The sequence below is a fragment of the Natrix helvetica genome (genome assembly GCF_964273705.1).
Source record: "Natrix helvetica genome assembly, chromosome: 3".
Taxonomy (NCBI): Eukaryota; Metazoa; Chordata; class Lepidosauria; order Squamata; family Natricidae; genus Natrix; species Natrix helvetica.
Window position 1 is genome coordinate 145,588,695 of NC_138549.1, and position 27,731 is coordinate 145,616,425.

The window sequence follows — 27,731 nt, forward strand, 5'->3', positions numbered from 1 at the left end:
TGCGTCATCCGGAGCGTCATCACGCCGGAAAAAGGTGGCTGGTTGCGGCGGGGTTGGCGCGAGATAGAAAAAGTCCGCTTTTGGGTTCCCGGGCGGGAGGCGGCGAGCGCGCTTGCAGTTGCGCCCGAGTGCTTTGGGGAGGTTTAAGCGGCATTTTTTGGCGCAGCAGCCCTGGCGGCGGCGGCGACTTCTCCGTCGGGTCCTTTTCGGCAGCTTTTTTCCCTAAAGCAAGTCATTTGAAAACTTCTGGCTTGGTTTATGATTTTCCTGCAAAAGGCAGAATGTCTCGTCGGGCTCGCGGGTGAGTTGCGGGAAGCCGTGCAATTTAGGAGGGCTGCGCAGAGAGGGACCGGGGATGGGGGTGGGGGTGTTGCTTCTCCCCTCCCGCCTTTTCTGGAGCCAATTCCCACCTTCCTTCTCTCCTCCTCTCCCCAACCCGAAAGCGCTTGCTCCCGTTTCGTCCATTTATCCCGCCGCTTCTCCCCTATCCCCTTCCCGGTGGTGGGGTTCATGAAGCGAATGAACCCATGGACCAAACGTGGCAGAGGTGCCCGTAGGTTACCTTGCTGGGGTGGAAGAAGAGGAAGAGGAGGGGGACGCTGCTGGTTATCTGAAATGGAGAGCTTAAAATGGCTCGCCTGGGCGGCAAAAGGAGCCCTTTTTTCCCTCCAGGCTGTGGCTGGGGGATTGGGGGGGGGGGGGGGAAGGCGAGGAAAATAGCCCTTTTTGTCCAGGACACATTGCTCCGGGTTGAGAAGGGAAGTTCTCTCCAACCTTGGTTCCTTCTCCTTCCATCCCCAAAGGAGTGACTCCTGATTGCAAGAAACGTGGCTTTAGCTCATGACGTTCATAAGTGTCTATGGAGATTCTCAGTCATCCAAGTCATGGTTGTCCCCAAAGGTGTCTTTTCAAGAGGCAACTGGACTTTCTGGTTTGTTTGTTTTTTGAAGACCTTTGGCTTCTCACCCAAGAGGCTTCTTCAGCTCTACAGAAGCAAGAAGCTTCCTAGATAAGCCAAACACCTTCAAAGAAAAAGCAGAAAAGTCCAGTTACTTCTTGAAAAAGCACCTTTTGGGATGACCTTAATAAGGTTACCCTGGGCAGCTAGATTCAAGTACATAGTTTTAGGATTTTGATGAAATGGGAGGGGGGGGGGAGCAGTTGAAACCATGATAGTGGGATCTCCGCCTGTAAGAGGTACTGTAATGATGGAGTCAACATTTGTTTAAAATCCCAAGGAGTTAAATGCTCTGGGTATGGATTTATAGCACATTAGACTCTAATGTGAAAGGCTCTGTTTTAAATTGTCAGGTTAAACAAATATCTTAGCTACTGATCTCATGATAGGAATGAATTCGACTTGTTGGCCTTGTTTCCCAGGATTTTGCAAGGATTCTGGGGTAGGTTCTAGATCAGCGATGGCGAACCTTTTTTGGCTCGCGTGCCACAAGTGGGGGGAGCGCAGGGGGGTCGTGTGCAGGCGTGCCGCACCCATAATGCAACATGTGACCCCCCAGTGCGCATGCGCGCACAAGGCGCGACCCCCCTCCATTTTTACATGCTTTTTTCGCCCTCCCCAGGCTCCAGAGGCTTTATAGGAGCCTGGGGTGGGTGAAAAGAGCCTCCCCCGCCCCCCCGGAGGCCCTCTGGAGGCTTCTCTGAAGCCTTCGGAACGCTTAAAACCACCCTCCGAGCAAATCGGAAGTCACTTCCGGTTTGCTCGGAGGGTGGTTTTAAGCACTCAAAAGACGTCAGGGAAGCCTCCGGACGGTCCCTGAAGCCTCCGGAACACTTAAAACGACCCTCCGAGCAACCCGGAAGTCAATTCCGGTTTGCTCGGAGGGTGGTTTTAAGCATTCTGAAGGCTTCAGGGAAGCCTCCGGATGGTCCCTGAAGCCTCCGGAGGGCCTCCGGGAGGGCGGGGGAGGCTCTTTTCTCCCTCCCCAGGCTCCTACAAAGCCTCTGGAGCCTGGGGAAGGCGAAAAATGGCTTTTAAAAAGGTGAACTCAGCTGGCCAGCGCACGCATGCGCGCTGGCCAGCTGACAGGGCAGCGCCTCGCGTGCTCTGACAAATGGCTCCGCGTGCCACTTGTGGCACGCGTGCCATAGGTTCGCCATCACTGTTCTAGATCAATAATACTATCCTGTTTCTGGTTACAAAAAGCAAGTTAGAATATAGGAAGCCGGAAGCTGTTCAGGCGTGGGCTTTGGCGGGTTTCCAAAGAGAAAGTTCCAAGCATGTGGACAACTGGCAGATTTACAGATGAAATGAGATCAGTGTTACTAATGCTTCATTGTGAAGACATTTTGAAACATCAGGATGGCTATAGAATGTATATGTAAATTTTTCCCTTAGGCTTCCAGAGCAATATATGGATTAGTCCAGTGTATAGGGATACCAGTGATTTGAAGAACTGAGTGTTTGCAGGTGAAGGTTTTGCTGAAATGTTTTATTTTGCTAAACTAGATAGAAATGAATTAGTATTTGTAAGTGAATGCTTAAATATAACATTTCTCTCTCTTTTAATACATGTTTATAATAGTGAAGAGCAAGAAGAACTGCTTTACCAGGATTCAGATGTGATAGACCGACGGGATAACAGATGTAAAGTCAAGTGGTCTCGTGAAGAAGTATGTATTGTATTATTCATAAAGAAAAAACTGGGGAGATTGGCCTTGGGCCAAGCAGGTGTGTGATTCTGAATGACGTAAATGCATAAGAAAAGATCCACTGACACTTTTGGATACAAATATAGTAAATAAACAGGACTGCTTTTGAATTATTAAAAGGAAAACATGCTTAACATTCTCACAAACCAGTAAATAGTTGGAACACAGACAGGTCTTGTTATTGACCAAATTATAAGTGAAAAAAGCAGATAGTCCTCAACTTACAACTATTAAGCATCCATCAAAAGTTACAATGGCACTGGAAAATGTGACGTATAACTGATCCTCATACTTAAAACTGTTGTAGCACTTGGCAACTGGTATGTATTTACAATGGTTGCTGTGTCCCAGGGTTATGTGATCACCATTTGTGACTTAGTTAGCTGACTTGGGACAAATTTAGCGGGAGAAGCCAGATTCACTTAACAATCATATGATTTACTTAATAACTACAGGATTCTCTAAACTTTGGCCAAATTCATAAAATTTGGCATGACTCACTTAACAAGCTCCTTGCTTAGCAACAGAAAATCAATTCCCAATTTTGGTTGTAAATCAAAGACTATCAGTAATACCAAAGATGCATTTATGAGTCAGCTCTTTGGATAGTAAATATTTACCAGAGCTCTGTATTTGCTTATGATGCTTCTGTTTGTAATGTTCATTTGGATATTTTCCTACGAAGCGAAATCCAGGGCAAAAGTTAAAGAGGCATTTTGTTTCTGATAAATTGTATACACCTATCCGGTTCTTTCTGCTCCCTGTTATAAAATCCATGCATTGTGTGTTTAGAATTTCTGTAAGGTAATATTTTATTGTATAACCTACAATCAAGTCCAGGGATCTTGAAAGTTCTTGAAGGGGGCAATTGAGGTTTTATATTTCTCCATACATCAATGTTGGCCATTTAGACAAAGCATTTGCTTCTATCAGATCCTATGTGCTATTCCTGCTGCATTGTATACTTTGTAATAGCAGTGTAACCTACCTATGGATAGTTGTTCAGTGTTGTTAAATCACGTAAGAATTCAAGATTCTGTTTCTTATTTTGTGTTAGGTTTTGACATATACTGACAATCTTGCTCTTTTTAGGATGAGCTGTTGAATTCTCTGGTGACACAGTTTGGACATGACTGGAAATTCCTAGCAGGCCATTTTCCTGTAAGTGGAATTTTTCAGTTGAATAGGCTTTCTTCTTGTTGTTTTCCCTATCTGCAGAAACAATTGAAAACCAAATTTGCAGAAATTTAGCTGCTGGTTAAAGTGCTAATGCATGTCTCTCTTGCTTTCGATTTTTATTTCTGTCCCACTAATGTTTCATTTAACATAAATCTATTTAAATTTGCTCATAGAACCGTACTGAACAGCAATGTCAGTATCGCTGGCTAAGAGTGCTAAACCCTGTTCTTGTGAAAGGGCCCTGGACTAAACAAGAAGATCAGAAGGTAATTCATTGTTCAGTAGTTACTTTTGGAGCTGAGGAACTGAAACTGTCTTCTGTGTGATAAGGAACCCCAGGTTGCCTAATATAAGAAGTGGAGGAATTGCTGGGCATAATTCACAAGCGACCCTTGCAGAATTTCCAGCCAGAACATTGGCAGGAAATCTAGGTTTATATGTACAAGTATAATGGATGTCAGCCCGAGTGCAACTTCTAGTTGGAAGATAAGAGATACAATTCAAATATTTTTCCCCTTCACACAATATAACATCTTGTAGTGTAATAGAGAATCCAAACATTTATTGCAGTTTGAACTATCTGGGCTGTCTAATGCTCCTTCTGTAGCCTCTATCATATCCCCAATGTTGGGCAATTTTTTAAATTTTTTGAGAAAGTGTTATGCCTTGAAATGCTGAGTTTGCCCCTTCAAGATATTAAACCCTTATCCTCAAGTTGGGGTGGTTTCTCCAGTTCTAAAGAGAGCCTAAAAACAAAAACGAGTGTCTTTAGCCCAAAGTGGATCAGAAATGCATGGACCTCCTTAACTGCCTCTTTTTTTTATTATTCATAAATATTTTGAATACAATGCATTGTCAGGGTATATAATTTACAGAAACAAGGTAAAGAATTCACACACACACATACACACACCAGGGTAGGTTCCTACCGGTTTGGACTGGTTCAGCCGAACCGGTAGTGGTTTGGTAGCCTGGGTTGCTGAAACCGGCAGCGACCCAGGCCTGCCACGCCCCCGAACCAGTTCTCCGGTATATATTTATATTTATACATATACTGGTAACAATAATAATAATCTGTCAGAGTAGTTTTAGCTAAATTTCTCTTTATATTGGCTTTTTTATACTTCTGTTCGATTATATTGGCGTATTTATAATTATAAATCATCTTTGTATTTAATTCATACATAGCAGTGATCTTTTTTCATCTAATTTTTACCTCTTGTCTCCAACCATTCAAAAGATCTATTCTATATCAAGTAATATTCTGTGTCCTCTTTATCTTTTATTTTTAAAGTTAATCTGGCCATTTCGGCACAATCTGAAATTTTCTGAATTATCTCCCTTCTCTGATGGGGTATTCTCATTTTTCCAATAGTTTCCAAATACCATCCTCGCTGCTGTCAGTACATGCAAAACTAGATATGTGGTCCCTTTGTCATAACCCTCCTGTATTACGCCCAACATAATTTTTTCTGGTTTCAGATCAATACGCTTAACTGCATCTTTCTACATACCGTAGATTCCTGTATAATGCCTGAATGTCAATCATCAAAAGTGCATCCAGTAAACAAAACTAAACGTAACCATTTTATTTTTGTGATGAGGTCATTGAATTGGTGAAAAAATACGGCACAAAGCAATGGACGCTCATAGCGAAGCATTTGAAAGGCCGGCTAGGAAAGCAATGCCGGGAACGTTGGCACAACCACCTGAACCCTGAAGTCAAGAAATCCTCCTGGACGGAAGAGGAAGACCGCATAATATGTGACGCCCACAAGATACTTGGAAACCGGTGGGCTGAGATTGCCAAGCTGCTCCCTGGAAGGTATGTTTAAAGGCTGTTGAAGCAGCCATCTTTCAGAATAGCAGTGCTTGCTTGCTGCTGCTTCTCCTGGCTAATTCTGCACGTATTTATCATCTACGCTTAAAGGACTGATAATGCTGTGAAAAACCATTGGAATTCTACAATCAAAAGGAAGGTGGACACGGGAGGCTTCCTTAATGAAGCAAAGGAATCCAAACCTCTTTATTTGCTTGTGGAGGTGGAAGGCAAGGAAGGACAAAATACGCCAGAAGGGGAAAATCAGGTAGCGCAAAACATTTTATCTTTCAGCTGCCTACAGAACATTTGAATAACAAACTTAGCTTTGAAGAAGATTATTATTGTAGTGTTTGATGAAATATGGATGTGCAAAATGCAACGTCGTGTATCTAGGGTTAGAATTGTAAGGTACAGTGTTTCTGGAATACCCTGTTTCCCTGAAAATAAGACCTCCCCGGATAATAAACCCAACCGGGCTTTTCAGTGCATGCACTAAAATAAGCCCTCCCCCAAAATATTGCAACACAGCAGCAGCCACGAGGTGACCACGCTCGCTGCCTCCTGCACCTCAAAAATAATAAGACCTCCCCGACAATAAGGCCAAGTGCTTATTTCGGGGGTCAAAAGAAAATAAGACCCTGTCTTATTTTCGGGGAAACACGGTATTCTTTTTCATGGCATGAATGGTCACTCTTGGAACATCACAAATCACTTTGTCTTCTAGAGGATTTATTCCAGAAAACTACAAGCTATACCCAGAATTGCTAAATCACTGCAGTCTGGGAGGAAAAGCAGAAGGTTTCCAGGTAGAATGAAATATTTTATCTCCAGAATGCTGAGATTTGGATGTAATTTTTCTTTCTGCAAGGCTTAGCTCTGTAAAGGGCTAGGAGGGAGGCAGCATTTGGAAGCAAGAAAGAAAATAAAATTTAAATCATTGAAGTGACTGTTGTTTCAGAAATATGGTAAGGAGCGCCGATCAGTTTTGACCATATCGGTGGTGACAGAGTTGAAATCCAACATCTGGATTTACAAAAAGATTGTTTTCTGTAGGTTTTACTTGTGTTCTTCCAACCTCTGATTTTGCAATCCACAGCTTGGAACATAAGGTATGTGTTTGTTTATAGTGATACAAATCTTCACTTCTCTCCCACAGCAGCATTTTTTGACCAACTGGCCTGTCCAGACTTTGGAAGTAAAGAAGGAAGAAGTCGCTGATGATGAGCCAGCAGACCTGCAGATGTTGCCATCTGAGCCAATGCTTGAAAGCCTAGTGGAACCCAGTACCAATGAAGCATCAGAAACCATGGCATCTGATGATCCTTTGAATGAGAGTCCTGTGTGTACATGGGTAGTTGAAGGAAGCAATTATTTATGTACTGCTCCAGCTCCAGCTATTTCAGAAGCCCTGGACATGATCGAATCTGTAAGACATGAATATTTTGATTAACTACCTCAGTATTTTTCAAATTAGGCAACCTTAAGATCTATAGACTTTTGACTCCCAGAATTCCGCAGCCAGCAAAGGAGATACAAATCTATAGATTTTAAGGTTGCCAAATCTATCTATATAAAAATGGCTGTGTTTGTGTGTGTGTTCCAACATAACTCTGGAATGCCTCGAGCAATTTCAACCAAACTTGGTACACAGATGGCTTACTCTCTGGAAACAAATATTGTAGGGGTAAGACACCCCTAATGCCCCTCAGGGTGTGTGTTCTGTTACGATACAGCCTGTTATGCCTTCAAATGGCTTCTACTGTACAGAGCAGTAGAGTTGCCATGGTAATGGCTTCACAGTACTCCATAATGGGGCTCCCTCTGGAAAGGGGGAAAATCCAACATTAGAAATTACGTTTGGTCCGGACATTTTCCCCTTATAAATAAATAACAAGGTTATCAGCTAGTTTTAACTATAATCAAGGGCAGGAAGAGAATGCGATAGGAAAGATTATTTGAAAGAAACAGTCATTTTGGTGGAGGGGGGCTCAGTGGATACTGTAGTGAATCTGATTTCCATTTTTATTGGCTTAAACTTTGTAAATGTACCTTTGAATGTGTATACAGTATATCTTTGCTGATTTTGACTTGATTTTAATGTTTTGGGATTTATTGGTGGTTTGCTGATTTATATGTGACCACTGGTTATATCCATTTCCATAAGCTGAATATAATGATTAAGGTACTAGATTATGAATGGAGAAAATCCAAATTCTACATCTAATTTAGAGGTGCTGGTTGGGTGATTTGGCTCAGTTGTCTTTAGTGTACTCAAAATCTATCTACTAACAGGCGCTCAAGCAGTGCAGGAAATTGATCTAGAACAGTGATGGCGAACTTTTTAGGCACAGTGCCCAAACCAGAAGGCATGCGTGGGGGTGCCAGAGCGCCAGAAACCCGATGACCAGCATGCATGTGCGCCTCGGAAACCTGACAACCAGCTGGCAATACGCGCATGCACGTATTGGAAACCCGACGACTGACTGGCTGAGCTGAGGCGACGGCGCACGTGCCCACAGAGAGGGCTCTGCGTGCCACCTCTAGCATGCATGCCATAGGTTTGCCATCACGGATCTAGAAACCTCCATAAGAGGCTTACAGATTGATTTCAGCTGTTGTGATAGTAAAACACTCTCATATCCCAAAGCTATGAGCAGAATTTTTTTTTACCTCTTCCTCTGTTTGTTATCTGCAGTGTTGTCTTAGACCTGGAACTTACTCTGAACATTCCTATTTTGGCAGGACCCGGATGGCTGGTGTGATCTCTCTCAGTTTGACTTACCTGATGATCTGTCGGCAAGTAGTAGCAATAGTCCAGAGAGGCAAGCCTCTATAAAACCCTACTGCTCATCGCAGAATGTGACAGAGTACCGTTTAGATGGACACACCATTTCGGATCTCAGCAAAGGGAGTAAGGGTGAACTCATCCCCATTTCACCTTGCACAGACATGAGCTTTGGCACGCCCACTGCCGTGCTCAAGAGGCAAAAGAAGAGGAAAATAAGTCTCTCGCCAGTTTTAGAGAATGGCACCAATACAAGCCTTTCCTTCCTTGATTCCTGTATGACACCCAAGAACACTCCGGTTAAAAGCACGCCTGTCAAAACTTTGCCGTTCTCACCATCCCAGGTAGGTTGGAATGAACTGGCAACGAGGTGGACAAAAAAAGAACAAGATAAAGGCTAATTGTGCCATGGTGACTTCTTACGTTTAATGATATAATCATCAATTTTGACGATTGACAGCATCTTCTTTTGGGTGGAATGTGTGTTTATTGGAGTGAAAAGGTGTCAGACTGCATTTGAAACCTACTTTGAAGAAGGGAATTCAGACTAAGGAAAATCAGTCATCAGTAACTACCATATATAATTTATATAGACTTTTGGGCTGTTGGCAGGAAAGATTAGGTTATCTTTTCCTATCTTCCTATCTGGTTATTTAATTTGATGAAAACTGCACCTTCCAGAATTGCTGGCAGTTTGACCGAAACTGGCCAAACTGATTGGGGATTTTGGATGTTGTAATTGTAGCGCAGGGCATCAGTTTGAGGAAAATCCAGCTTGATATGAGATGAAAATGATACACAATACCATTCCGGGTGCTTTTAAATGTTAGAAATTGGCCTGCTTATATCCCGATAAAATCAGAAATGGGTGACAATCTTTTGCAAGCCAAGGCAATTTTTCTACAGTACAGGTAGTCCTTGACTTACAACCACAGTTGGGACGGGAACTTCCTTCACTGAACAATGTAGTCATTAAATGAATTGTGTTCAATTTTACAACCTTTTTGCCGCAGTCATTAAGCAATCCAACTTTTTCCATTGACTTTGCTTGTTGGAAGCCGCCTGGGATGATCAGAAGTGGTGACCATAGAGACACTGTAACAAGCTTAAATGTGAGGGAGTCAGTTGCAAGTAACATTTTAAGCACTGTTGTAACTTTGAACAGTCATAAAACAAATTGTAAGTCAAGGACTACTTGTGGTAATCTTGTACATCATAGCCTCCCGATTCTCATTTTACGGCACCCTGTTTTCTTCTGCACCATATTTGTTTGTTTTTATCCCTAAGAAGTGTTCCTCGACCTCAGCAACTTTAAGATGTGGAATACAGACATCTTGTGGCTCTAAAAGTTGGTAAAATACCATCAGTGATTGTTTTGGGCTTGATTTGTTCAAGTTCTTCCTCTTGAGTTTCTGCTTACAAAAGATTTTCCTCCATGTGTGATATTTGTATGGACTTCTTGGAATGTATTCTTACATTGGCCACAGGTGTCAAACTCGCCGTATCACGTTGCCATCACATGACTTCGTGATGTTTCCCCCTTCTTTGAGCTTGGACAGGCATGGCTTGCACATAACACATCCAGCCCACGGGCCACCAGTTTGACACGCCTGGGTTAGGCATTTACTTGAGATGGATATTGTCCTTCATTTCCAGCCTTGTTTTGTAGTTTTGTGGTTTTTTTGAATTTATGAGCCCCAACACTAGCAACTTGGGCCTTTTTTGCTTGGCCTCAATAACTTTTAAGATAGAAAGTGCCCTGAGGATCTTGCTTCTTACAGATGATTGAACATAGACAAATGCTGTTGGATGTTTGTTGTTGTAAAACTGTTACCAAGTGCTTCCATACTGACATCCTGTGTCATGTTTATGGCCAGTACGGGAGCTCTCCTGCTATATCAGTTTCTAAGATTTGAAAATGCATTCTTTGCAGACCTGATATCAATTAAAAATTAGAATTTGGTATTAAAAGCTACAGGAATTTAAATTTGGCATTGGATTACACATAAAGGTTAACCTCCGTTCCCATGTCTCAAAGTAAGAGAAATGATTTGAAAAAGGTGTTTTCTTCTTTTTATTCATAAGCTGATTTTACTGAGTCCATTCTATTAAATCCAATGCCGACTGACACAATTTCAACTAATATTTTCAGGAATTGTTAATGTGTTTCTATTGAATTATAGCTTTTTACTCCAAGCCTGAGGCCAAGAAGAGGAAACAATTCCTTCCTATGGGATTCTCCCTCTATTTTAAAAAGCTGGGCTTATTTGCAATTTTTGAGCCCAACTGGGAAGCAAGGCAATTGCCCTGGGGCAGGGCAAAGGTTAACTAACAGTTCTCCTCTATGCCAACTCTTCCAGATTAGTATGGAGGGGAAACATATCAATGTGTGGAAATAAATCGGGCCACAAATCTAACTTCCTTTTGTGAGCTCCAGAGCAGAGATGGCAAACCTTTTTGGCACTGAGTATCCAAACTGGAACATGTGTGGATGTGAGCATGCTGGAGAGGGAGCAGGATGTTGCGGAGCAGACACGCTGCTCAGTCCTCTGAAGTTCTTGGAAGAGGAATTACATTAGTGTTTTCCTTTTCCCCTCCATCCTGTTACCTTCTCTCCACAACATTCATCAAATTGCTTTGAGATTATCTCTTTTCCTAGTACCATGTTCCCCCGAAAATAAGACAGGGTCTTATTTTCTTTTGACCACCACCCCTCCCCGAAATATGCACTTGGCCTTATTTTGGGGGAGGTCTTATTGTTTTTGAGGTGCAGGAGGCGGCAAGCATGGTCACCTCACGGCTGCTGCTGTGTTGCAATATTTTTGGGGAGGGCTTATTTTAGCGCATACGCTCAAAAGCCTGATTGGGCTTATTATCTGGGGAGGCCTTGTTTTCAGGGAAATAGAGTACCTATCTCTTTCCACTTATGCCTATAACCATGTTGCTTGTATCATTAAAATTTATAGATTTATTTGTTTCCTAGTATAATTTGATTGTTTATTGGTAACCTATCACTAAGTTTTGTATTTTATGATTCTTGATGAATGTATTCTATTTTATTTTTCTTTATGTACACCGAGAGTATATGCACCAAAGACAAATTTCTTGTGTGTCCAATCACAATAAAGAATTCTATTCTATTCTATTCTTACTCCTTTATGAAAAATAAAATATTAACTTCTTTTGCCTTGCAGTTCCTGAATTTATGGACCAAACAAGACACTTTTGATTTGGAGAACCCCTCCTTAACTTCTACACCCGTTTGCAGTCAGAAGGTGATTGTGACAACCCCACTGCACAGGGATAAGACCCCACTACTGCAGAAGACCTCTGTGTAAGTCTCCTTTCTATTTATTTATTTTATTTATTTCTTGGATTTCTAGACCGCCCCCTCTCCCAAAAAGGGACTCGGGGCGGTGTAGTCAATGCAGATAAAAATACAATCATAAAACAATTAAATACATTTGGATGGAGGAGATAGGCTGTACAAGAAATAAATATATTCTAAAATCCTAAAAAACATCCCCAATTAAAAACCCAAACCCAATTAAAATAAATCCCCGGGAGGTAAAACTAAGAGAGTGCCAGGCCAGCTGATTGAAATAGGTGAGTCTTTAACTTTTGACGGAAGGAACGGAGGTCGGTGGTGGTTCGAATGTCGGGGGGGAGGTCGTTCTCCCTCCCGCAATGCACTTTCTGATCCAAGAGGCCTTAGGCAAAGCATACAGGAGATCAGAGTGAAACAAGAGGAACTTTTTGTATGCTTTAACGTGAAATAACGCACATTGGAAATATCTTACTACAAATAGCAATAGCACTTAGACTTACCGTGTTTCCCCGAAAATACGACATGTCCTCTTAATACAGCCATGCCACATTTTTCTGGTGGGTAAAAATATAAGCCCCCCCTTGCATATAAGCCCCCTGGACAACCCCCCCCCCCACCTCCTGCTAGGCAGAGCGCCGCTCACCAACCTAGCAGTATCCCAAAGGTGCCAAGCCGCGTGAACCTGGGGGGAGGTCAAGGTGATCGCGTTGCTTGGCGCCTTCAGAATACTGCTAGGTTGGTGAGCAGCGCTGTGCCCAGCTGAAGAGGGGGGTTGCCAGGTGGATGCTCATGAGCGTGGTTGCTTCATGGCTGTTGTGTTGCGCTGTTGTGACAGCGCAACACAGCCATTCGCCCATGAGGCTGTGCCCGGCTCTTTGGGAGTCTGCTCACAAGAGAGCAGCCGCTCGGCAACCCCAAAACAATAAACCCTCCCTCCATAATAAAGCACAAGCCATATTTTGTAGGTAAAAAGAAAATAAGACCCTGTCATATTTTCGGGGAAACACGGTATATACCGCTTTACAGTCCTCTTTAAGTGGTTTACAGAGTCAGCATATTGCCCCCCAATAATCTGGGTCCTCATCCCCCCCCTTGGAAGGATGGAATGCTGAGTCAACCTTAAACCTGGTGAGATCCGAACTGCCAAATTGCAAGCAGTCAGCAGGAGTAGCCTGCAGTACTGATTTCTAACCACTGTGCAGCCGTGGCTTTTATGGTGATTGCTGTGAGATGGGCAGTAGGCAAATTTAATAAATATATAAATTGTCAGGATTTGTTTCCTTTACAACTACTTTGGATGTAAATGTATTGGGTGATGTGGGCTGGCAGGGGATGATACATTAGGGTTAGCAGTCCTGCCTCCTCATGAGTTAAATCAACTCAGGTTAAGGTCCCAAAAGTTAATAGTACTTTCTCTGTTTCTTTTGCCATTCATCTGAATCCAGTCTTGGATTTAAAAACGACAGTGCTTTACTCTTTTGCATGTATGTTTTCAGATTTGTAACTCCTGATCAGAAATATACGGCTGACAATACACCTCATACACCAACTCCTTTTAAGAATGCTCTAGAGAAATATGGCCCAATAAGGCCTTTGGTATGTATTGAACCAATTCACGGATCCTTTCTGTTTGTATCTCACCCCCCCACTAGATTAATGATTCCCTAATATGCCTCAAGAAATGGAGTCCAAAAAGATATCTTGTCTAAGGTTAATAAGAAACTGATTCCAGCTTCTGGATTAAATTCGATTCCCATTCATGTTTATGTTCTCTCAAGGTTGGTTTAAATAATTTTCCTACACATTATAGAGAATTGGACTACATGATCCTTGTGATTACTTCCACAATTCCATATTTCTGCCCATATGGTGGGCTGCCAGGGTATTGGCTTGAATTAATTATTTTACAGAGATCTTTTGAAATTAGACTGAAAATCAAAAGTTGATTGCTTTGGTTTTAAGATGTAATAGTGATTACCATAGACAGGAGATCGTGATATAAATCCTTTCAATTTTCCCAACTCTCTACAAAGCTCTTGTGCTACCCTCTATCTCCTGCTTTCTTGGGGAATCAGATTTTTCCCTTCTAAATATGTGCCTTTAGAAATAAATCAGATAAAATTTATTAATATCTGTGGGCAAAGTTACTATTTTAGAAATGAGTGGAACTGCTCCTTCAGGGTAAAGAACAAAATGCCAAATGTTTAGCCATGATTCTGCTACTAATCACCCCACTTGTTGGCTCCCCACCCCACTTTGTATCACAAACTGTAGCCCCAAACACCTAATCTTGAAGAGGATTTGAAAGAAGTACTCTGGAGTGAGGCTGGAATGGAACTGATTGTAGAAGATGACGTGAAGCCAGAGAAACAGAAGAGAAAACAGGGTGTAAGCATCTGATTAAGCATGTCTGCTAAAAGTTATCTTTCCTTTTAATTGTCCTTGTAACTTTTGAAGTTTAGAGTTAGATCTGCTCCATACTGGTTGGGATGTCACAATGAACTTCTTTTCTCAGATAATGCAAATTTTAAAAATACAAGTGCAAACCCACACCATTTCACTTGCCCTGTCATGCCCCGTTGGAGTCTGAATCTGAGGGGGAAGATGAATTGCTGACAGAGAGCGGGAGAATAGCTCTATTGGCTGTGGAAGAAACTGGGGAAGGGCAAAGTCAGGCTGGGCTGAGCAGGGGAGAGGTAGAACAAGGGAGAGGGGGTTCAGATGAAGACCATGGCGCACCCTCTTCTCATCCTAGTAGACGCAGGGAAGAATGGAGAAGAGAGCGACGTGGGTTGTGTGGCTTATGAGGGAGGAAAGGGCCCCGATTCCCTTCACAAGGCACACCTGGGGATGGAGTTTAAAGGAGAGGAAAATGGGAGGGGCAGTTGTCGGGAATAAATGTTGAGTTTAACTGCTTATCTGAGTTCCTGGCATCCTCCCAACTGGTTTAATTTACTGCCATGCTACTTCACTTCTGGAACTCCTTATCTTGCTTGCCCTGCTGGATTAATTACCTTACCTTGCCTTGTTGGATTTATAGTTGGAAGTTTTCTGCTTACAATGTTTGAACTGAAGTATTTTCAGCCAAAGGCTGTTATAGGTTTGTGGAATAGTTTTTCTACAGCCAGAGAGTTGAAAGGGATGTTGGGGCACAGTTGGTATTAATAAAGGGACTCATACTGGTTCTCTGGCTGTGTTGCCTTTGTGTCATGCCCTGGGTCATCACAGCCCCATGGGGTATTTGATTTAAAATTCATAGTCGAGCATTAATTTTCCACTGCTCTACCTTTGCATATCAGAACTCTTGTTGCAGAAGCTAGCCAGGTTGAAGAGCAGGATGATGGAATCTTTATTCCTGCTGATGCCCTTTGTGGCTCATCTGTCCGGGGTCTTTAGGAAGACCCCAGGAAGGAGGCTGGAGACAGGGAAGAAATGGTTTAGTTTCCGGGGAGGAAAGAACAAACTGTTTTGGATGACTTAGTCTGACTTTTGCGTTTAATGGGTATTTGAAATTGAGGACAACGGGTTACCTATCCAGGTTTGGGACAAGGAACAATTATAGCTCAAGCAATTGGAATCTGCTGACAGGTTAGTGCATAATTCATTATGCACAATGTACAATGAAGTAGAAAAATTCTTCTTTTTTACCCCCTCAAAGACTATAAAGTCTATGTCTCTAGCAGACTAGATATAGAATGGTGTGTATTGTGGGCCAGCAGGAGCTGTTAGAGCTGCAACCAGACTCCGACAGTGAGGGGCCTTATGAGTCGGCTCTGGAAGATGTGGAGGACGCTGGACAGGGTTCCGACTCCGAGCAGGGATCAGAGAGGCTGGTTGGCCACCAGGAGGCGCCTGAGGCATGGAGCAGCGGTGAAAGCCAAAGGGAGTGTGCTCATGAAGTCATGCCTTGGAGCAGTGGGGAGGAGACAAGGGAGGTGGTTCTGGATGCCCGGCAACGAAGGGCTAATAGACGTAAAGAACAGCTACGCAGTTACAGGAGATAATTGAACTCAGGTGGTTGTAATTAGGCTCCTCTCAAGACTGTATTTAAGGAGGGACTTTCCGCAAGCTGTTTGCAGGAATCAACATATTTACCAGAGCTGGAGAAGCTATCGGGTCTTGTCCTCTTGGCAGGCTGGATTGCTGCAAGGTCTAGTCTGTGCTGGATTGCTGCCAAGGTCTTGTCTGTGCTGGAATTGCTGCCAAGGTCTCATCTGTGCTGGATTGCTGCCAAGGTCTAGTTTGTGTGCAATATCTTTGTCTCACGTGTCAAAGTGAGTCGTACTTGGCAAATTACTTTTCTTTCTAAAGCATTACAGGATTCTTAGTCATCTGAAGATGAGCCAAAGGGGAAAATAAGACTGTTACAAAATATATCCGAGTCCCTTCGGGGAGAGGGGGCGGTTTATAAATTTAATAAACTAAACTAAACTAAACTATCTGTTATGCCCCAAGTATTTTTGAACCATGTTCTATCTTTTTTTTAAATCTCTGTGTTATTAAAAACTGATAAAGGACTGTGACTTTTAAATCTGGTAACTCTTGAGATGTCACTGAGCATTTCTTTTTGGTAAAAAGATTTGTTTGGAATTTGCAAAAAGTGTGGGTTATGGTTGGGTATTTTAAATTTAAGATTTCAGGAATTCTAAATTGTAGCAATTAGTCCTCAAGTTTAGGGCATTGACTGAACAAGCCTTGTTACATTTGTCCATTTGTAATTTATGCTGGAGCTGGCAGGCTTGGCATTAATCTTCGTGGTTTGCTTGACTTAATATTGTCCTGCTTTGGTGTGCTGTTATTTCTCAGAAAATCTTATTAGCATTGGGTTTTCTTTGCCGCCCACCGGCATTGAAAGGATCTTAGTGACAAGAATGTGCAAATGAATTAATTCTCCAAAACTTAATTCATGTCCAGATTGTTTAGGTTTCTGAAATAATTCACAACAAGTCAAATTTAGCATCTGACAAATCCTGGCGCCCAGACTTTTTTTTTAATATCCTGGTTAAAGCTAATATCCTGATTCCATTGCTTTTTTTCAGTTGCACAGGAGTCCAATTAAGAAGGTCAGGAAATCCCTTGCTTTGGATGTTATTGATGAAGACTTGAAGTTGACTGTTTCCTCTGTGGCCAACCCTATTTGCTTCAAAAGAACTCAGGTGAGCTGTGATCCCAAAGAGAGTAAGTTGGTAACACGTAACGATTTTAAAATATCTCCCTTGCTACAATATTCTTTCATTGCTATGGGAAAGTTGATATCTCCCCAGTCTTTGTCCTTCCAGAAGGCAATTTCATATGTTCTTACACAATGGATCAATGTGCAGTACATGTATAGGCATAATTATATGCACACACTTTAAACTCTTCCTGTTTCATAAGACAAATTTAGCTTTAAGAAGTCTTAATGTTTTCAGTTCTGGGTTTTTTTGCAAATGCTGGCAAAAGACTTCTATTTTACATAAAACCTGGTAACATTTCGTGAAAAAGAATTGTCCCCCTTTTTTTAGAAGTTGCCCTTCTTTTAGGTACTTTGAGAATTGATAGTTTTTCATTCTCATAGCATTTGCTTGTACTTTATGAGTGCGTTGTGCTTCCCTGCAATTTTCAGTACCGGAAATGGTAATGAAACATTTCCTTCTGGCAGCAATTTCTGTAAGAGCACTTAAGCATATTAGTGAGAACTGTTAGGTATTGTCTGTTTATGCTAATGAATTACCTTGAAACTGTATTTTTTTTGAAAAATAAAATACAACAAACTCCCATGATTTTTTTTAAAAAAATTAATGTGTATTTGTGCACCGTTAATTCTGATGTAGTAATTGATACTTGACTTGTTAATGTGCTTTTCTATAATGCTATAAATTAGAAGGCAGCAGCTTATTATCATCCATCCTGCAAAATAGTTAGTCTCCGTTGAGTTTCAGGAAAGCTGCATTGGGCCCACGCTGCTTTTAGCAACCACATTTCTCAGCCTGCAGATAAGTGGCTCAATTTTATTACAGATAAAAATATAATAAACACATTCTGGGTAGGGAGAAAAAAATGAGGCGGGAGATTGCAGACTCAAGAGTTAGAGTAGGAAAATGTTAATGGTATTGAAGAAAAATGTATGTGGAACTTCATTAAAACAGCAAAATGCCCCAATTTTGATCAAAAACTTTCTTGGAGCACAAGAATTCAATTCATTACTTTTAATAAGGCAGCAACTTCCCTAGTAGGTGCTATTTTTCTAGATTTTAAACACCTTATCTGAAAAGGATATGCCAGTCATCTTGGAGGAGATAGTGATACCTCTTGTGCTTAAGAGCTCATGTCTGGAACTGCCTGTGTTAGATAACTTTCCCAAATTTCCCTTTTGGAGGGAAGGTTGTGGAGAAAGTGATATGACAAGTAATAGAAGTCCCTGGGGGAAGTAGAATATCTAGGTTTTCTCAGGCATGGGCTGCTCACAAGGTCCACCTGTGTTGAGACACTTGTTTGCTCTGTGTAACCCTCTTTGTGCTGCTTGATTTCCCATTAGCCTTTGGTGCCATCAACCATGACATACACTATATTGCCAAAAGTATTCGCTCACAACTGAATCTGATTATTTGGATGGGTGGGCGAATACTTTTTTGGCAATGTAATGTACTTTTGGATTGCCTGCAAGGATTGGGAGTTCAAGGCACAATGTTGCAGTGCTTTCCTTTCTTCTTAAATAGGCAAGTCAAATAGTAGCTGTGGGGTGAGAAAAGGCTGAACCTCTTCTTAAATACTCCAGTATATTGGTATATTGAAAGGGATGCAGTGGCTCAGTGGCTAAGACATTGAGCTTTTCTATCAGACAGTTCGGCAGTTTGAATCCCTAGCGCTGCGTAATGGAGTGAGCTCCCGTTACTTGTCCCAGCTTCTGCCAATCTAGCAGTTCGAAAGCATGTAAAAATGCAAGTAGAAAAATAGGAACCACCTTTGGTGGGAAGGTAACAGCGTTCCATGCACCTTTGACATTAGTCATGCCGGCCACATGACCACGGAGACGTCTTTGGACAGCACTGGCTCTTTGGCTTTGAAACGGAGATGAGCACCGCCCCCTAGAGTCGGGAATGACTAGCACATATGTGCGAGGGGAACCTTTACCTTTTTATAGTGGTAGATTAGAGGTTCGCTTTCTTTCCCATTTCATTTAAAATCTATATTAAGCTGCTAGGTGTGGTAATCTGCCAGCACAGGTGAATTATTTGTACTCTGGACCAGATGGGATCTTGACTTTGTCCTTGGGTCTGTTGGATGGGAAAAATACTGTCCAATTAAAGCACTACACAAGTTAAATTAAACAAATGTGCTTTTTTTCAGCAACATATTAATACATTTGATTACAGTAGTTTTTAAAGCTGGAGATACAAGCTCATACCACAGTTACTCAGCCCATAGCCATCTTATGAATTGCTAAACCAGGGAGACATATAGCCTGCTATTTCTATGATTCCCAGGAAGTTTTGCAGCCAATATGGTAATAATAATAATAATAATAATAATTTTATTTGATTAGCCGCACCCCTCTCCCGAAGGACTCGGGGCGGCGTACAATCAAGCAGATAAAAATACACATAAGACAAACATATATACAAAAACAGAGACATATACATATGTGCATGGAGGAGGATGGACTTAAGTGAAAGACAGTTAAAAAACACAATTTAAAATCCCCTAATAAAATTACCAAATTAAAAACCCATCAGGAGCGTTACTAAGTTATGGTCGAGCCAGGCCAGCTATTTGGAAAAGGTGGGTCTTGAGCTTGACACGGAAGGAGCGGAGGTCAGTAGTAGTCCTAATATCCGGGGGGAGGTCATTCCACAGGGCTGGGCCCGCCACAGAGAAGGCTCTGCTCCTAGGCGCCGCCCCATGGCACTGTCTGGTAGACGGCACCTGGAGAAGTCCCTCTCTGTGCGAGCGGATGGGTCGTAGGGATGTATGGGGCAGAATACGATCCCGCAGGTAACTAGGTCCTGAGCCATGGAGCGCTTTAAAGATCGTAATCAAAACCTTGAAACGCACTCGATAGACCACAGGGAGCCAGTGCAGCTCGCGCAGGAGAGGTGTCACATGGGAGTACTTGGTACTCCCCATAATCACCCGCGCGGCCGCATTCTGGACCAACTGCAGTCTCCGAGTGCATTTCAAGGGGAGCCCCATGTAGAGAGCGTTACAGTAGTCCAGGCGAGACGTCACCAGCGCATGGGTGACTGTGCGTAAGGCGTCCCGGTCCAATAGGGGGCGCAATTGGCGCACCAGGCGAACCTGGTGGAACGCCCCCCTGGCCACGGCTGTCACATGTTCATCCATGGACAGCCTGGCATCCAGGAGGACGCCCAAATTGCGCGCCCGCTCCACGGGGGCAAGTTGAATGCCCCCAATGGCCAGAGATGGAATTATCTGGTTGAACCGGGGGGCCGGAACCCACAGCCACTCCGTCTTGGAAGGGTTGAGCCTGAGTCGGTTGTCATCCATCCAGACCCGTACGGCTTCCACACACCGGGACATCACTTCGATGGCCTCGTTGGGGTGGTTCGGGGTGGAAATGTACAGCTGAGTATCATCAGCGTACAGATGATATCCCACCCCGAAACCACGGATGATCTCACCCAGCGGCTTCATGTATGTGTTGAACAGGAGCGGCGAGAGGACCGACCCCTGTGGCACCCCACAAGTAAGGGGGCTTAGGGTCGACCTCTGCCCCCCTGCCAACACACGTTGCGTCCGGCCGGAGAGGTAGGAGCCGAACCACCGCAAAACGGTGCCCCGGACCCCCAACCCCTCCAGTCGGTGCAACAGGATACCATGGTCGATGGTATCAAAAGCCGCCGAGAGGTCTAATAGGACCAGGATAGAGGAGCAACCCCTATCTCTGGCCCTCCAGAGATCGTCTACCAATGCGACCAAGGCCGTCTCAGTGCTGTGCCCAGGGCGAAAGCCGGACTGGCGCGGGTCTAGATAATCATTCTCCTCCAGATGTCGTGGGAACTGAGAAGCCACCACACTCTCTACAACCTTCGCCAAAAAGGGAAGGTTGGAGACGGGACGATAATTGGCCAGCTCCGTAGGGTCCAGGGAAGGCTTCTTGAGCAAGGGTCTCACCACCGCCTCTTTCAAGGCGGCCGTGAAGCTTTCTAGAGGGAAAGTGGTGGTTTATTCTGAATTATGGTAATAGGTCTGTTAGCCTTGTTTGTTATTGTTATCATCTTTTGCATTACTCAGGAGTAATTGTTATGAAATTTCTTAGTCCTCAACCTACGACCACAATTGAGCCCAAATTATCTGTTGCTATGTGAGACAGTTGTCAAGTGAGCTTTGGCCCATTTTATGACCTTTCTTGCCACAGTTGTTAAGTGAATCACTGCACTTAAAGTTAGTAACGCAGTTGTTAAGTGACTTTGTCTTCCCCATTGACTTTGTTTGTCGGAAGGTTGCAAAACCTGATCATACAACCCTGGGAAACTGCAACCATCCTAAATATATGCCAGTTGCCAATCATCCGAATTTTTATCACGTGACCAAAGGGATGCTGCAATGGTCATAAGTGTGAAAAATGAGCATAAATCCCTTTCTTTTTCTAGCACCATTGTAATTTTAAGTGGTCAGTAAATGAATGTTTGTTAAATCCAGGATTAACTGTATGCTGATGAATTATTACTTTGAACATAGTAAAGTATTGCAAATAAATCATTTTTCCTGTTGGAAAACCGATACCATGCCTGAAAGATCAGGGCATTTCCTGATTACATCAAATGCCTGTTTTGCTTGCTTTATAATGGATTGATAGGAATGGCTTGGAAAGAAATCAGCAAGTACATTTTATGGCAACTCTTGCTTTTCTCATTGGTTGACTGATATGTGAATTTTCTTTTGCAGTCCCTAAACTTTTCCTTGTCAAGCAGCCAGAATGACAACAGTTTACTCAACAGAGGATTTGTGCACATAAAGACTGAGAAGGTGTCATCTTCCAGAAGAAGCCAAAATAAATTCAGGGTACCAGCTCTGGTAAGTGTAGGTAGTCATGGACATTTGCTAGATGCCACAATCTTAGGGATTTGAAAAATATGATTCTAAATCTCTACTGGGCTCCTAGCAAGTTATATGATTATAAGATCCATCTCTAAATTTATGAATCAAGAATGAAAACCACCTTTCAGTCAAGTTGAACATGTCTCCTGAGGCCTTGCTTAGACGTATCTGAAGTTTTCTGTGCCACAATGTCGAAGCAGTTTGTCTGTCATTGTGTGTCAACTTACTCTTGCACTTTGAAACTGATTATAAAGTTTGGTCAGCCATTATTTTTTAAGTAACCCAGTTTACTATATACTGCTTTGACAATATAATGGTTGCCACAGCGCAAAAATTCCATGGCAAAAATTCTGTCTCCCTGTTTAATGATTTCATGTCTGTCAATTACAAATGCATTGCTTTGTTTTTATTCTTTTCTTCTTTCTACGCCACTGCACTTTTCATAAGCTTCATTCTCCTGCCATTTTGATGTGTGGTCTGGTTTGAAATCTGTTGTGTGATAACAATAATTAAAAATGGAAATATTCCAAAGGTTCTGCAGTCGGCTTCAGTAGGAAAAATAATCATTTTCTTGTTTAAGCAGGCAGTTACCTTCCCAATTTGTTGTTTCCCTTTATTGGCTATTATCTGCTTTAGAAATAAGGATGCAGGTACCATAATTCTCCTGTTAACAACCACAGCTGAGCCCAAAATTTTTGCTGCTGAGTGAAACACTTGTTAAGTGTGAATGTCCCATTTTACAACTTTTCCTCCCACATTTGTTAAGTGAATCACTGCAGTTGTTAAATTAGTAACACGGTTGTTAAGTAAATCTGGTTTCCCCATTAACGCTGTTTGTCAGAAAAATCACAAAAGGTGATCGCATGACCCCGGAATACTGCAACCCTCGTATATGTGAATCAGTTGTCGAGCATCCGAATGTATATCATGTGACCATGGGGATGCTGCAAAGGTCATAAGTGTCATAAGTCACTTTTTCAGTGCTGTTGTAACTTTGAATGGCTCAGTGGCTAAGACACTCAGCTTCTCGATCAGAAGGTCGACAGTTCAACAGTTTGAATCCCTAGTGCTGCATAATGGAGTGAGCTCTCATTACTTGTCCCAGCTTCTGCTAACCTAGCAGTTCGAAAGCACGTAAAGATGCAAGTAGAAAAATAGGGACCACCTTTGGTGGGAAGCTAACAGTGTTCTGTGCGGTTTCGACGCTTAATCATGCCGGCCACATGACCACGGAGACGCCTTTGGACAGCGCTGGCTCTTCAGTTTTGAAACTGAGATGAGCATCGCCCCCTAGAGTCGGGAACGACTAACACATATGTGCGAGGGGGAATCAAGTGAACTGTAGTTAGTCAAGGCCTACCTGTATGTTGAAATAACATCATTTTGGGGACATTTACAAATTCATTGTAGCTTTGGTCAACTTAATGGCAGATTGTTGATAATTGGTTGGAATCTCATACCACATTAAATCAAGGTGGGTTCCCCCCCCCCCCCAAATCTGTATTCGTATGTATTTCTCAATCATTTGGATGCATGTACAATAGATGTCCTTATATTCTTTATTTTGTAGATGTCCAGTGCTTGGAAAACTGTGGCTTGTGGTGGTTCCAAAGATCAGTTAATCATGCAAGACAAAGCGCGTCAAGTCCTGGGTGTTTTGAAGCAGAATCACACATCTCGTACATTGATCCTATCTTGAAAGCCCCTAATAATATGTAGTTCTGCTTTTGGGAATATATGGAAGTGGTGGAAAGAGAAAATAACTGACTTTTTCAGCACAACTTCTCGTTTTTGTGACCTCTGAGATTTGCATTGAACTGAGTTTCTGATTCTAAGTGGGGTGTAGAAAATTTGGGCCTAGCAGAATGCCAAGAATGTGGCAGCCCTAAGTGCAAAGAAATATCCATTCTCCCTTTTCGTACTTCCTAGGCCATTTGCATAAGTGGAAACAGATACTGTTTTGTCCTTGACTTCGATTAACCTACAAGTGGGACCCATGAGCTGAATGATTGGACACTGATGAGACAAACCTGGATGTCTAGATCTGGTTAGTTTCCACCATCTCTGTTCAGCTTTGCAGTGTTGGGGCAACGGATTCGGATAAAAAGGAAGATTACCTATTATCAGGTGGATGTATCTGTGAACGTTAGACTGAACCCAGAAGATGATCTGATACACTATGAAACATTGAAACCACTTCCTCAGAGCATTTTTGACTAAAAAACTACTGCAATCACTGCCTTTATCTTTTGTCAACATCTGTTGCTCCTTACGGAAATCCGGGATTACTTATAAAGCAAGCCACAACGTACAAACCTAGTTTGTGTAATATCTCCAGTGTCCACCAGAGGGTGTTGATGTCAACATATTGCTCTAGCGCAGACTAATATAAATCCATCTAAGGAACAAGCCAGCTACTGAAAGAAACGATTGTATTGGGTGCACATTCTTCTAGGAGACTTTGGGGAACATTTTTGTATAAACCTGAAGGCATGGTACATACTGCACAAGAAAAGCTACAGTCGGTGTAAATTTGCTTCTGACAATGTCTGAAAGCCACATACACAGTTTTGCTGTAGAAGACGATGTTGGTGTAATCTTGCAAATGAAATGGGTCCCATTGTTGATGTGTACAGTAAAGGAGGCAGAACAGTGGTTGGGATAAGTTGTGCCTGTTTGTGGCTTGTGCTATTCATTTGAAGAGTATCATGGTGATTGGAGAGATCCTGCCAAATCAAATCATATTTGTTAACTGACTCAGCTTCCGGGTGCCTGAAGCTAATTGCAAACCTGTGTTATTAGGGCAAAGGCTCATGTTGCTGTGCTACAGGTTGATGTCCATGGTGCAATAGACAGGGAAACATAACTGTGGTACACCTACATCTCTATTATCAGGGGCAGATCCGTAGGCTTGCTTTTGCAAAAAATGTTTAATATGAACCTCAATCAGTATGAAAGCCTTTCTCAGAAGTACTTGAATATTTTAAATACGCATTTGCATTTAAATGTCAGTCACCCCATATGCGTCTCTGATGTCTGTAAATCAATATCTTAATTGGGACCCTTGAAGTCTGAATTTCCAAGACTTTGTGTAAGGCAGGAAAGAAAAATACGGGGAGAGAAAAAGTCTGAATGACATTAGCATGAGGTTAAACCACTGAGAATATGGGAGATTCTCTAAACTGATAATTGATTATATCAAATACAGATGTTCCAGGGAAGAAGAGTCAATTAAGTTCTCATTTTTGAAAATAGGATTTTCCTTAGTTAAAATCAAAACCTTTTCTTATTTCTGTGAGGTGCAGAAACTTCAGTAGATAGAAATAAGAAAAGCTACATGGCAAGGGTGTTAAACTGGTGTCCGTGAGGGCCGGATGCGCCACTCACAGGCCACGCCCACCCCAGCTCAGCAAATGGGAAAAACATTGCAAAACATCACGTGACAGCAACGTGATGTGACGAGTTTGACACCCGTGCCACAAGGCATCTCTTCTGAGTAGCAAAGCTGGTGATCATCTTACATGGTGAAATTATATCAATCATGCCTGATAAGTTCTTGAAAATTTAAGCTTGCAGCTGTTTGTAAGTCTTCAAGAGGCCTAGTTAAGCTATTTCTTTATCTGTTTTGGATTCCCCTCAGAACCAGCCGTATCCTCTTGATTTCTTTCATTATTTATGCCATCTAATCCACACTGCTATGATTGCTGTTGAGCAAGTCTTTATCTCTGTACATAACCTACCTCACAGGGCTGTTGTGAGGCAAGCCGTATAGCTCTGAAGGAATGGAAAAGATACAAATAAAAAAGGACTAACAATTAGAAATACTGCTTTCTATTTAAGATGCAAAATGCCGGATAAGGTTGGGGAAAACTGGAAAGATTATTTTTTTTTTGGCTGAGCATTAGCGCTTTTGCAGACTTCTTACCACGATGAAATGGCCCTTCAAATATGCTGAGCTTCAATTAACACATTCCCCCCAGCCAGTTGATTATTAAATACATTAATTGGCAACAATGCAGTTGAGGTCCAGCATATTGGAAAACTGGCTGCCATCACTGCATATTTCAGAATTGGGGTGGGGGTGGTTTGGACTGGAGCTGTCTAATTAAAAGATTAGAAGAGGAACATTAAATGCTATTGCTAATTCTGCAAATCTGATTCCACCAACATATTCTGCTGTATGAGCTTATTGCTTATAAAGGAAGACTTAATGATGAACAAATTTCAAGGGGATTGAGCAGAGAGCCTGGCTAATAACGAAAACAATTAACTTTTAATGGGAATATTTCTTGCCTGAAGTCTGCCAAACTTTGTTTTCCCTGAGCCTATACCTATAGGACAGGTTACCTTTGAGTGAATATTGAGCAGGTGAGGTTTGCTAGGGAAATTTAAACCATAACTGGTAGGCTTACTAGTGAGAATTTTAAGGAAAAGGCAAACAAGGATGTGAAAGCATTAACGGATCACTGCAAAGGAGGACGAGCTACTCCATGTTTTCAGATAAAGTACTGGGCTAGAGGTAAGAATGCATGGGTTAAGCCAAGATAAATGTGTTTTGTTGCATCAGACAATATTCTGCTTAGCATATTGGGGACAGTCTTGAAAAAGATGGATGAGAACAAAAATTATACTTGATTTAATCTGCTGTAAATTAAATGCAGTGAAGGGTTGCTTCTCTTGAAATGAATATTCCTTTTGTGAGATTAAAAATAACAATTTGGTGACAATTGTTAAAAGGCCTTTTTTTGTGACTGCCCATGACTTTGTTTCTGTCCAGGTGTGCATGTGAGATTCCCTAACTACCTATTCTGCTTTAGTATCTCGTAAGCTGTTTGATAAAGATGTACTGTTGATCCCAAACTAAATGTGCCTTTTGTTTACAGCAAATCTTTCTAAATCCTTACCAATGCAACACTTTTATTAGATACAAATACACAAGGTTTCATATTTAAACTTAGGGGCCAGGGCAGCATGTGCGTGGTGGCGCAGTGATTAGAATGCAGTTTTGCAGGCTAACTCACTGCCAGGAGTTCGATTCTGATCGACTCAAAGTTGACTCAGCCTTCCATCTTCCAAGGTGGGTAAAATGAGGACCCAGATTGTTGGAGGAAATATGCTGACTGTAAACTGCTTAGTGAGAGCTGTAAAGCACTATGAAGCAGCATATATTAACTATTGCTATTGGATTGTAATTCCTATTTCTTGGTTAGACACAAAAGAAGACAGATCTGTATTGTGAAGGTCATGCAATTTACAGGGGCCCAAGTGACTTGCAAAACTAGAGAGGGACATGGAAGTCTACAAAAAGATAAGTACTGTGAACCTTAATTGGAAAAAAATAATTTGTATCGCTATGGCTGTACTTTTATCATAAACAAAGCACTTTCATCAAGAAGCATCCTTCCAGAGTTTTGGGGCATGGGCGTCTGGGTTGTTGAAATCTCTGCATCTTGAAATGGGCAGTCAAGTTGCAACATTTGGTCTGAAAGAAGTACTATTAAGTCTTTTTCAACTGTTTCTCCCTCTACTCGGAAGGCATATCTCTGCAGTTCGTTCCTAAGATTCAAGCTGTGTTTCTTTTGCAAGATGATATTTTCCCAGCCCTGTGTAGTATATACCTAGAAATAATTCTTGTCTTAACTGGTGCACATTGCTATTGTGGCAGCTATAATTGTAATTGTATGGCCATTGTTGGCATCTATACACTATTGTCAATTACACTTGCTGGAACCACTTTACAGTCTTTAAAAACTCACAAATACCCTTTTAAAGCTGTTGATGCCTTTGAGTTGTTCTTTATTACTGCCATTCTAACATTTTCGCCTATTTTAAAAAAAATGAAACTCAAAAGAGTCCTGTAGGGTTTCCGTTATTTAGGGACTTTTCTAGTGAAAACAAGGAAATGC

At 42.1% G+C, this 27,731-nt stretch overlaps 1 protein-coding gene across 2 annotated transcripts; it reads left to right on the forward strand.

The window, feature by feature from the left end:
* Positions 1-27,460, forward strand: MYBL2 (MYB proto-oncogene like 2). Of its 2 annotated transcripts, none has more exons than XM_081949360.1 (14): positions 1-301; positions 2,544-2,631; positions 3,763-3,831; positions 4,023-4,115; positions 5,454-5,674; positions 5,780-5,936; positions 6,831-7,097; positions 8,414-8,800; positions 11,651-11,790; positions 13,281-13,380; positions 14,059-14,172; positions 16,824-16,940; positions 21,673-21,801; positions 23,396-27,460. In XM_081949360.1, the coding sequence occupies exons 1-14, from the start codon at positions 282-284 to the stop codon at positions 23,522-23,524; spliced, it is 2,031 nt and encodes a 676-aa protein (XP_081805486.1). In that variant the 5' UTR covers positions 1-281; the 3' UTR covers positions 23,525-27,460. The 2 variants fall into 2 exon arrangements, with proteins under 2 accessions (XP_081805486.1, XP_081805485.1); XM_081949359.1 differs by having other exon boundaries at positions 6-301; positions 6,828-7,097; positions 23,396-27,458.
* The last annotated feature ends 271 nt before the right edge of the window (positions 27,461-27,731 follow it).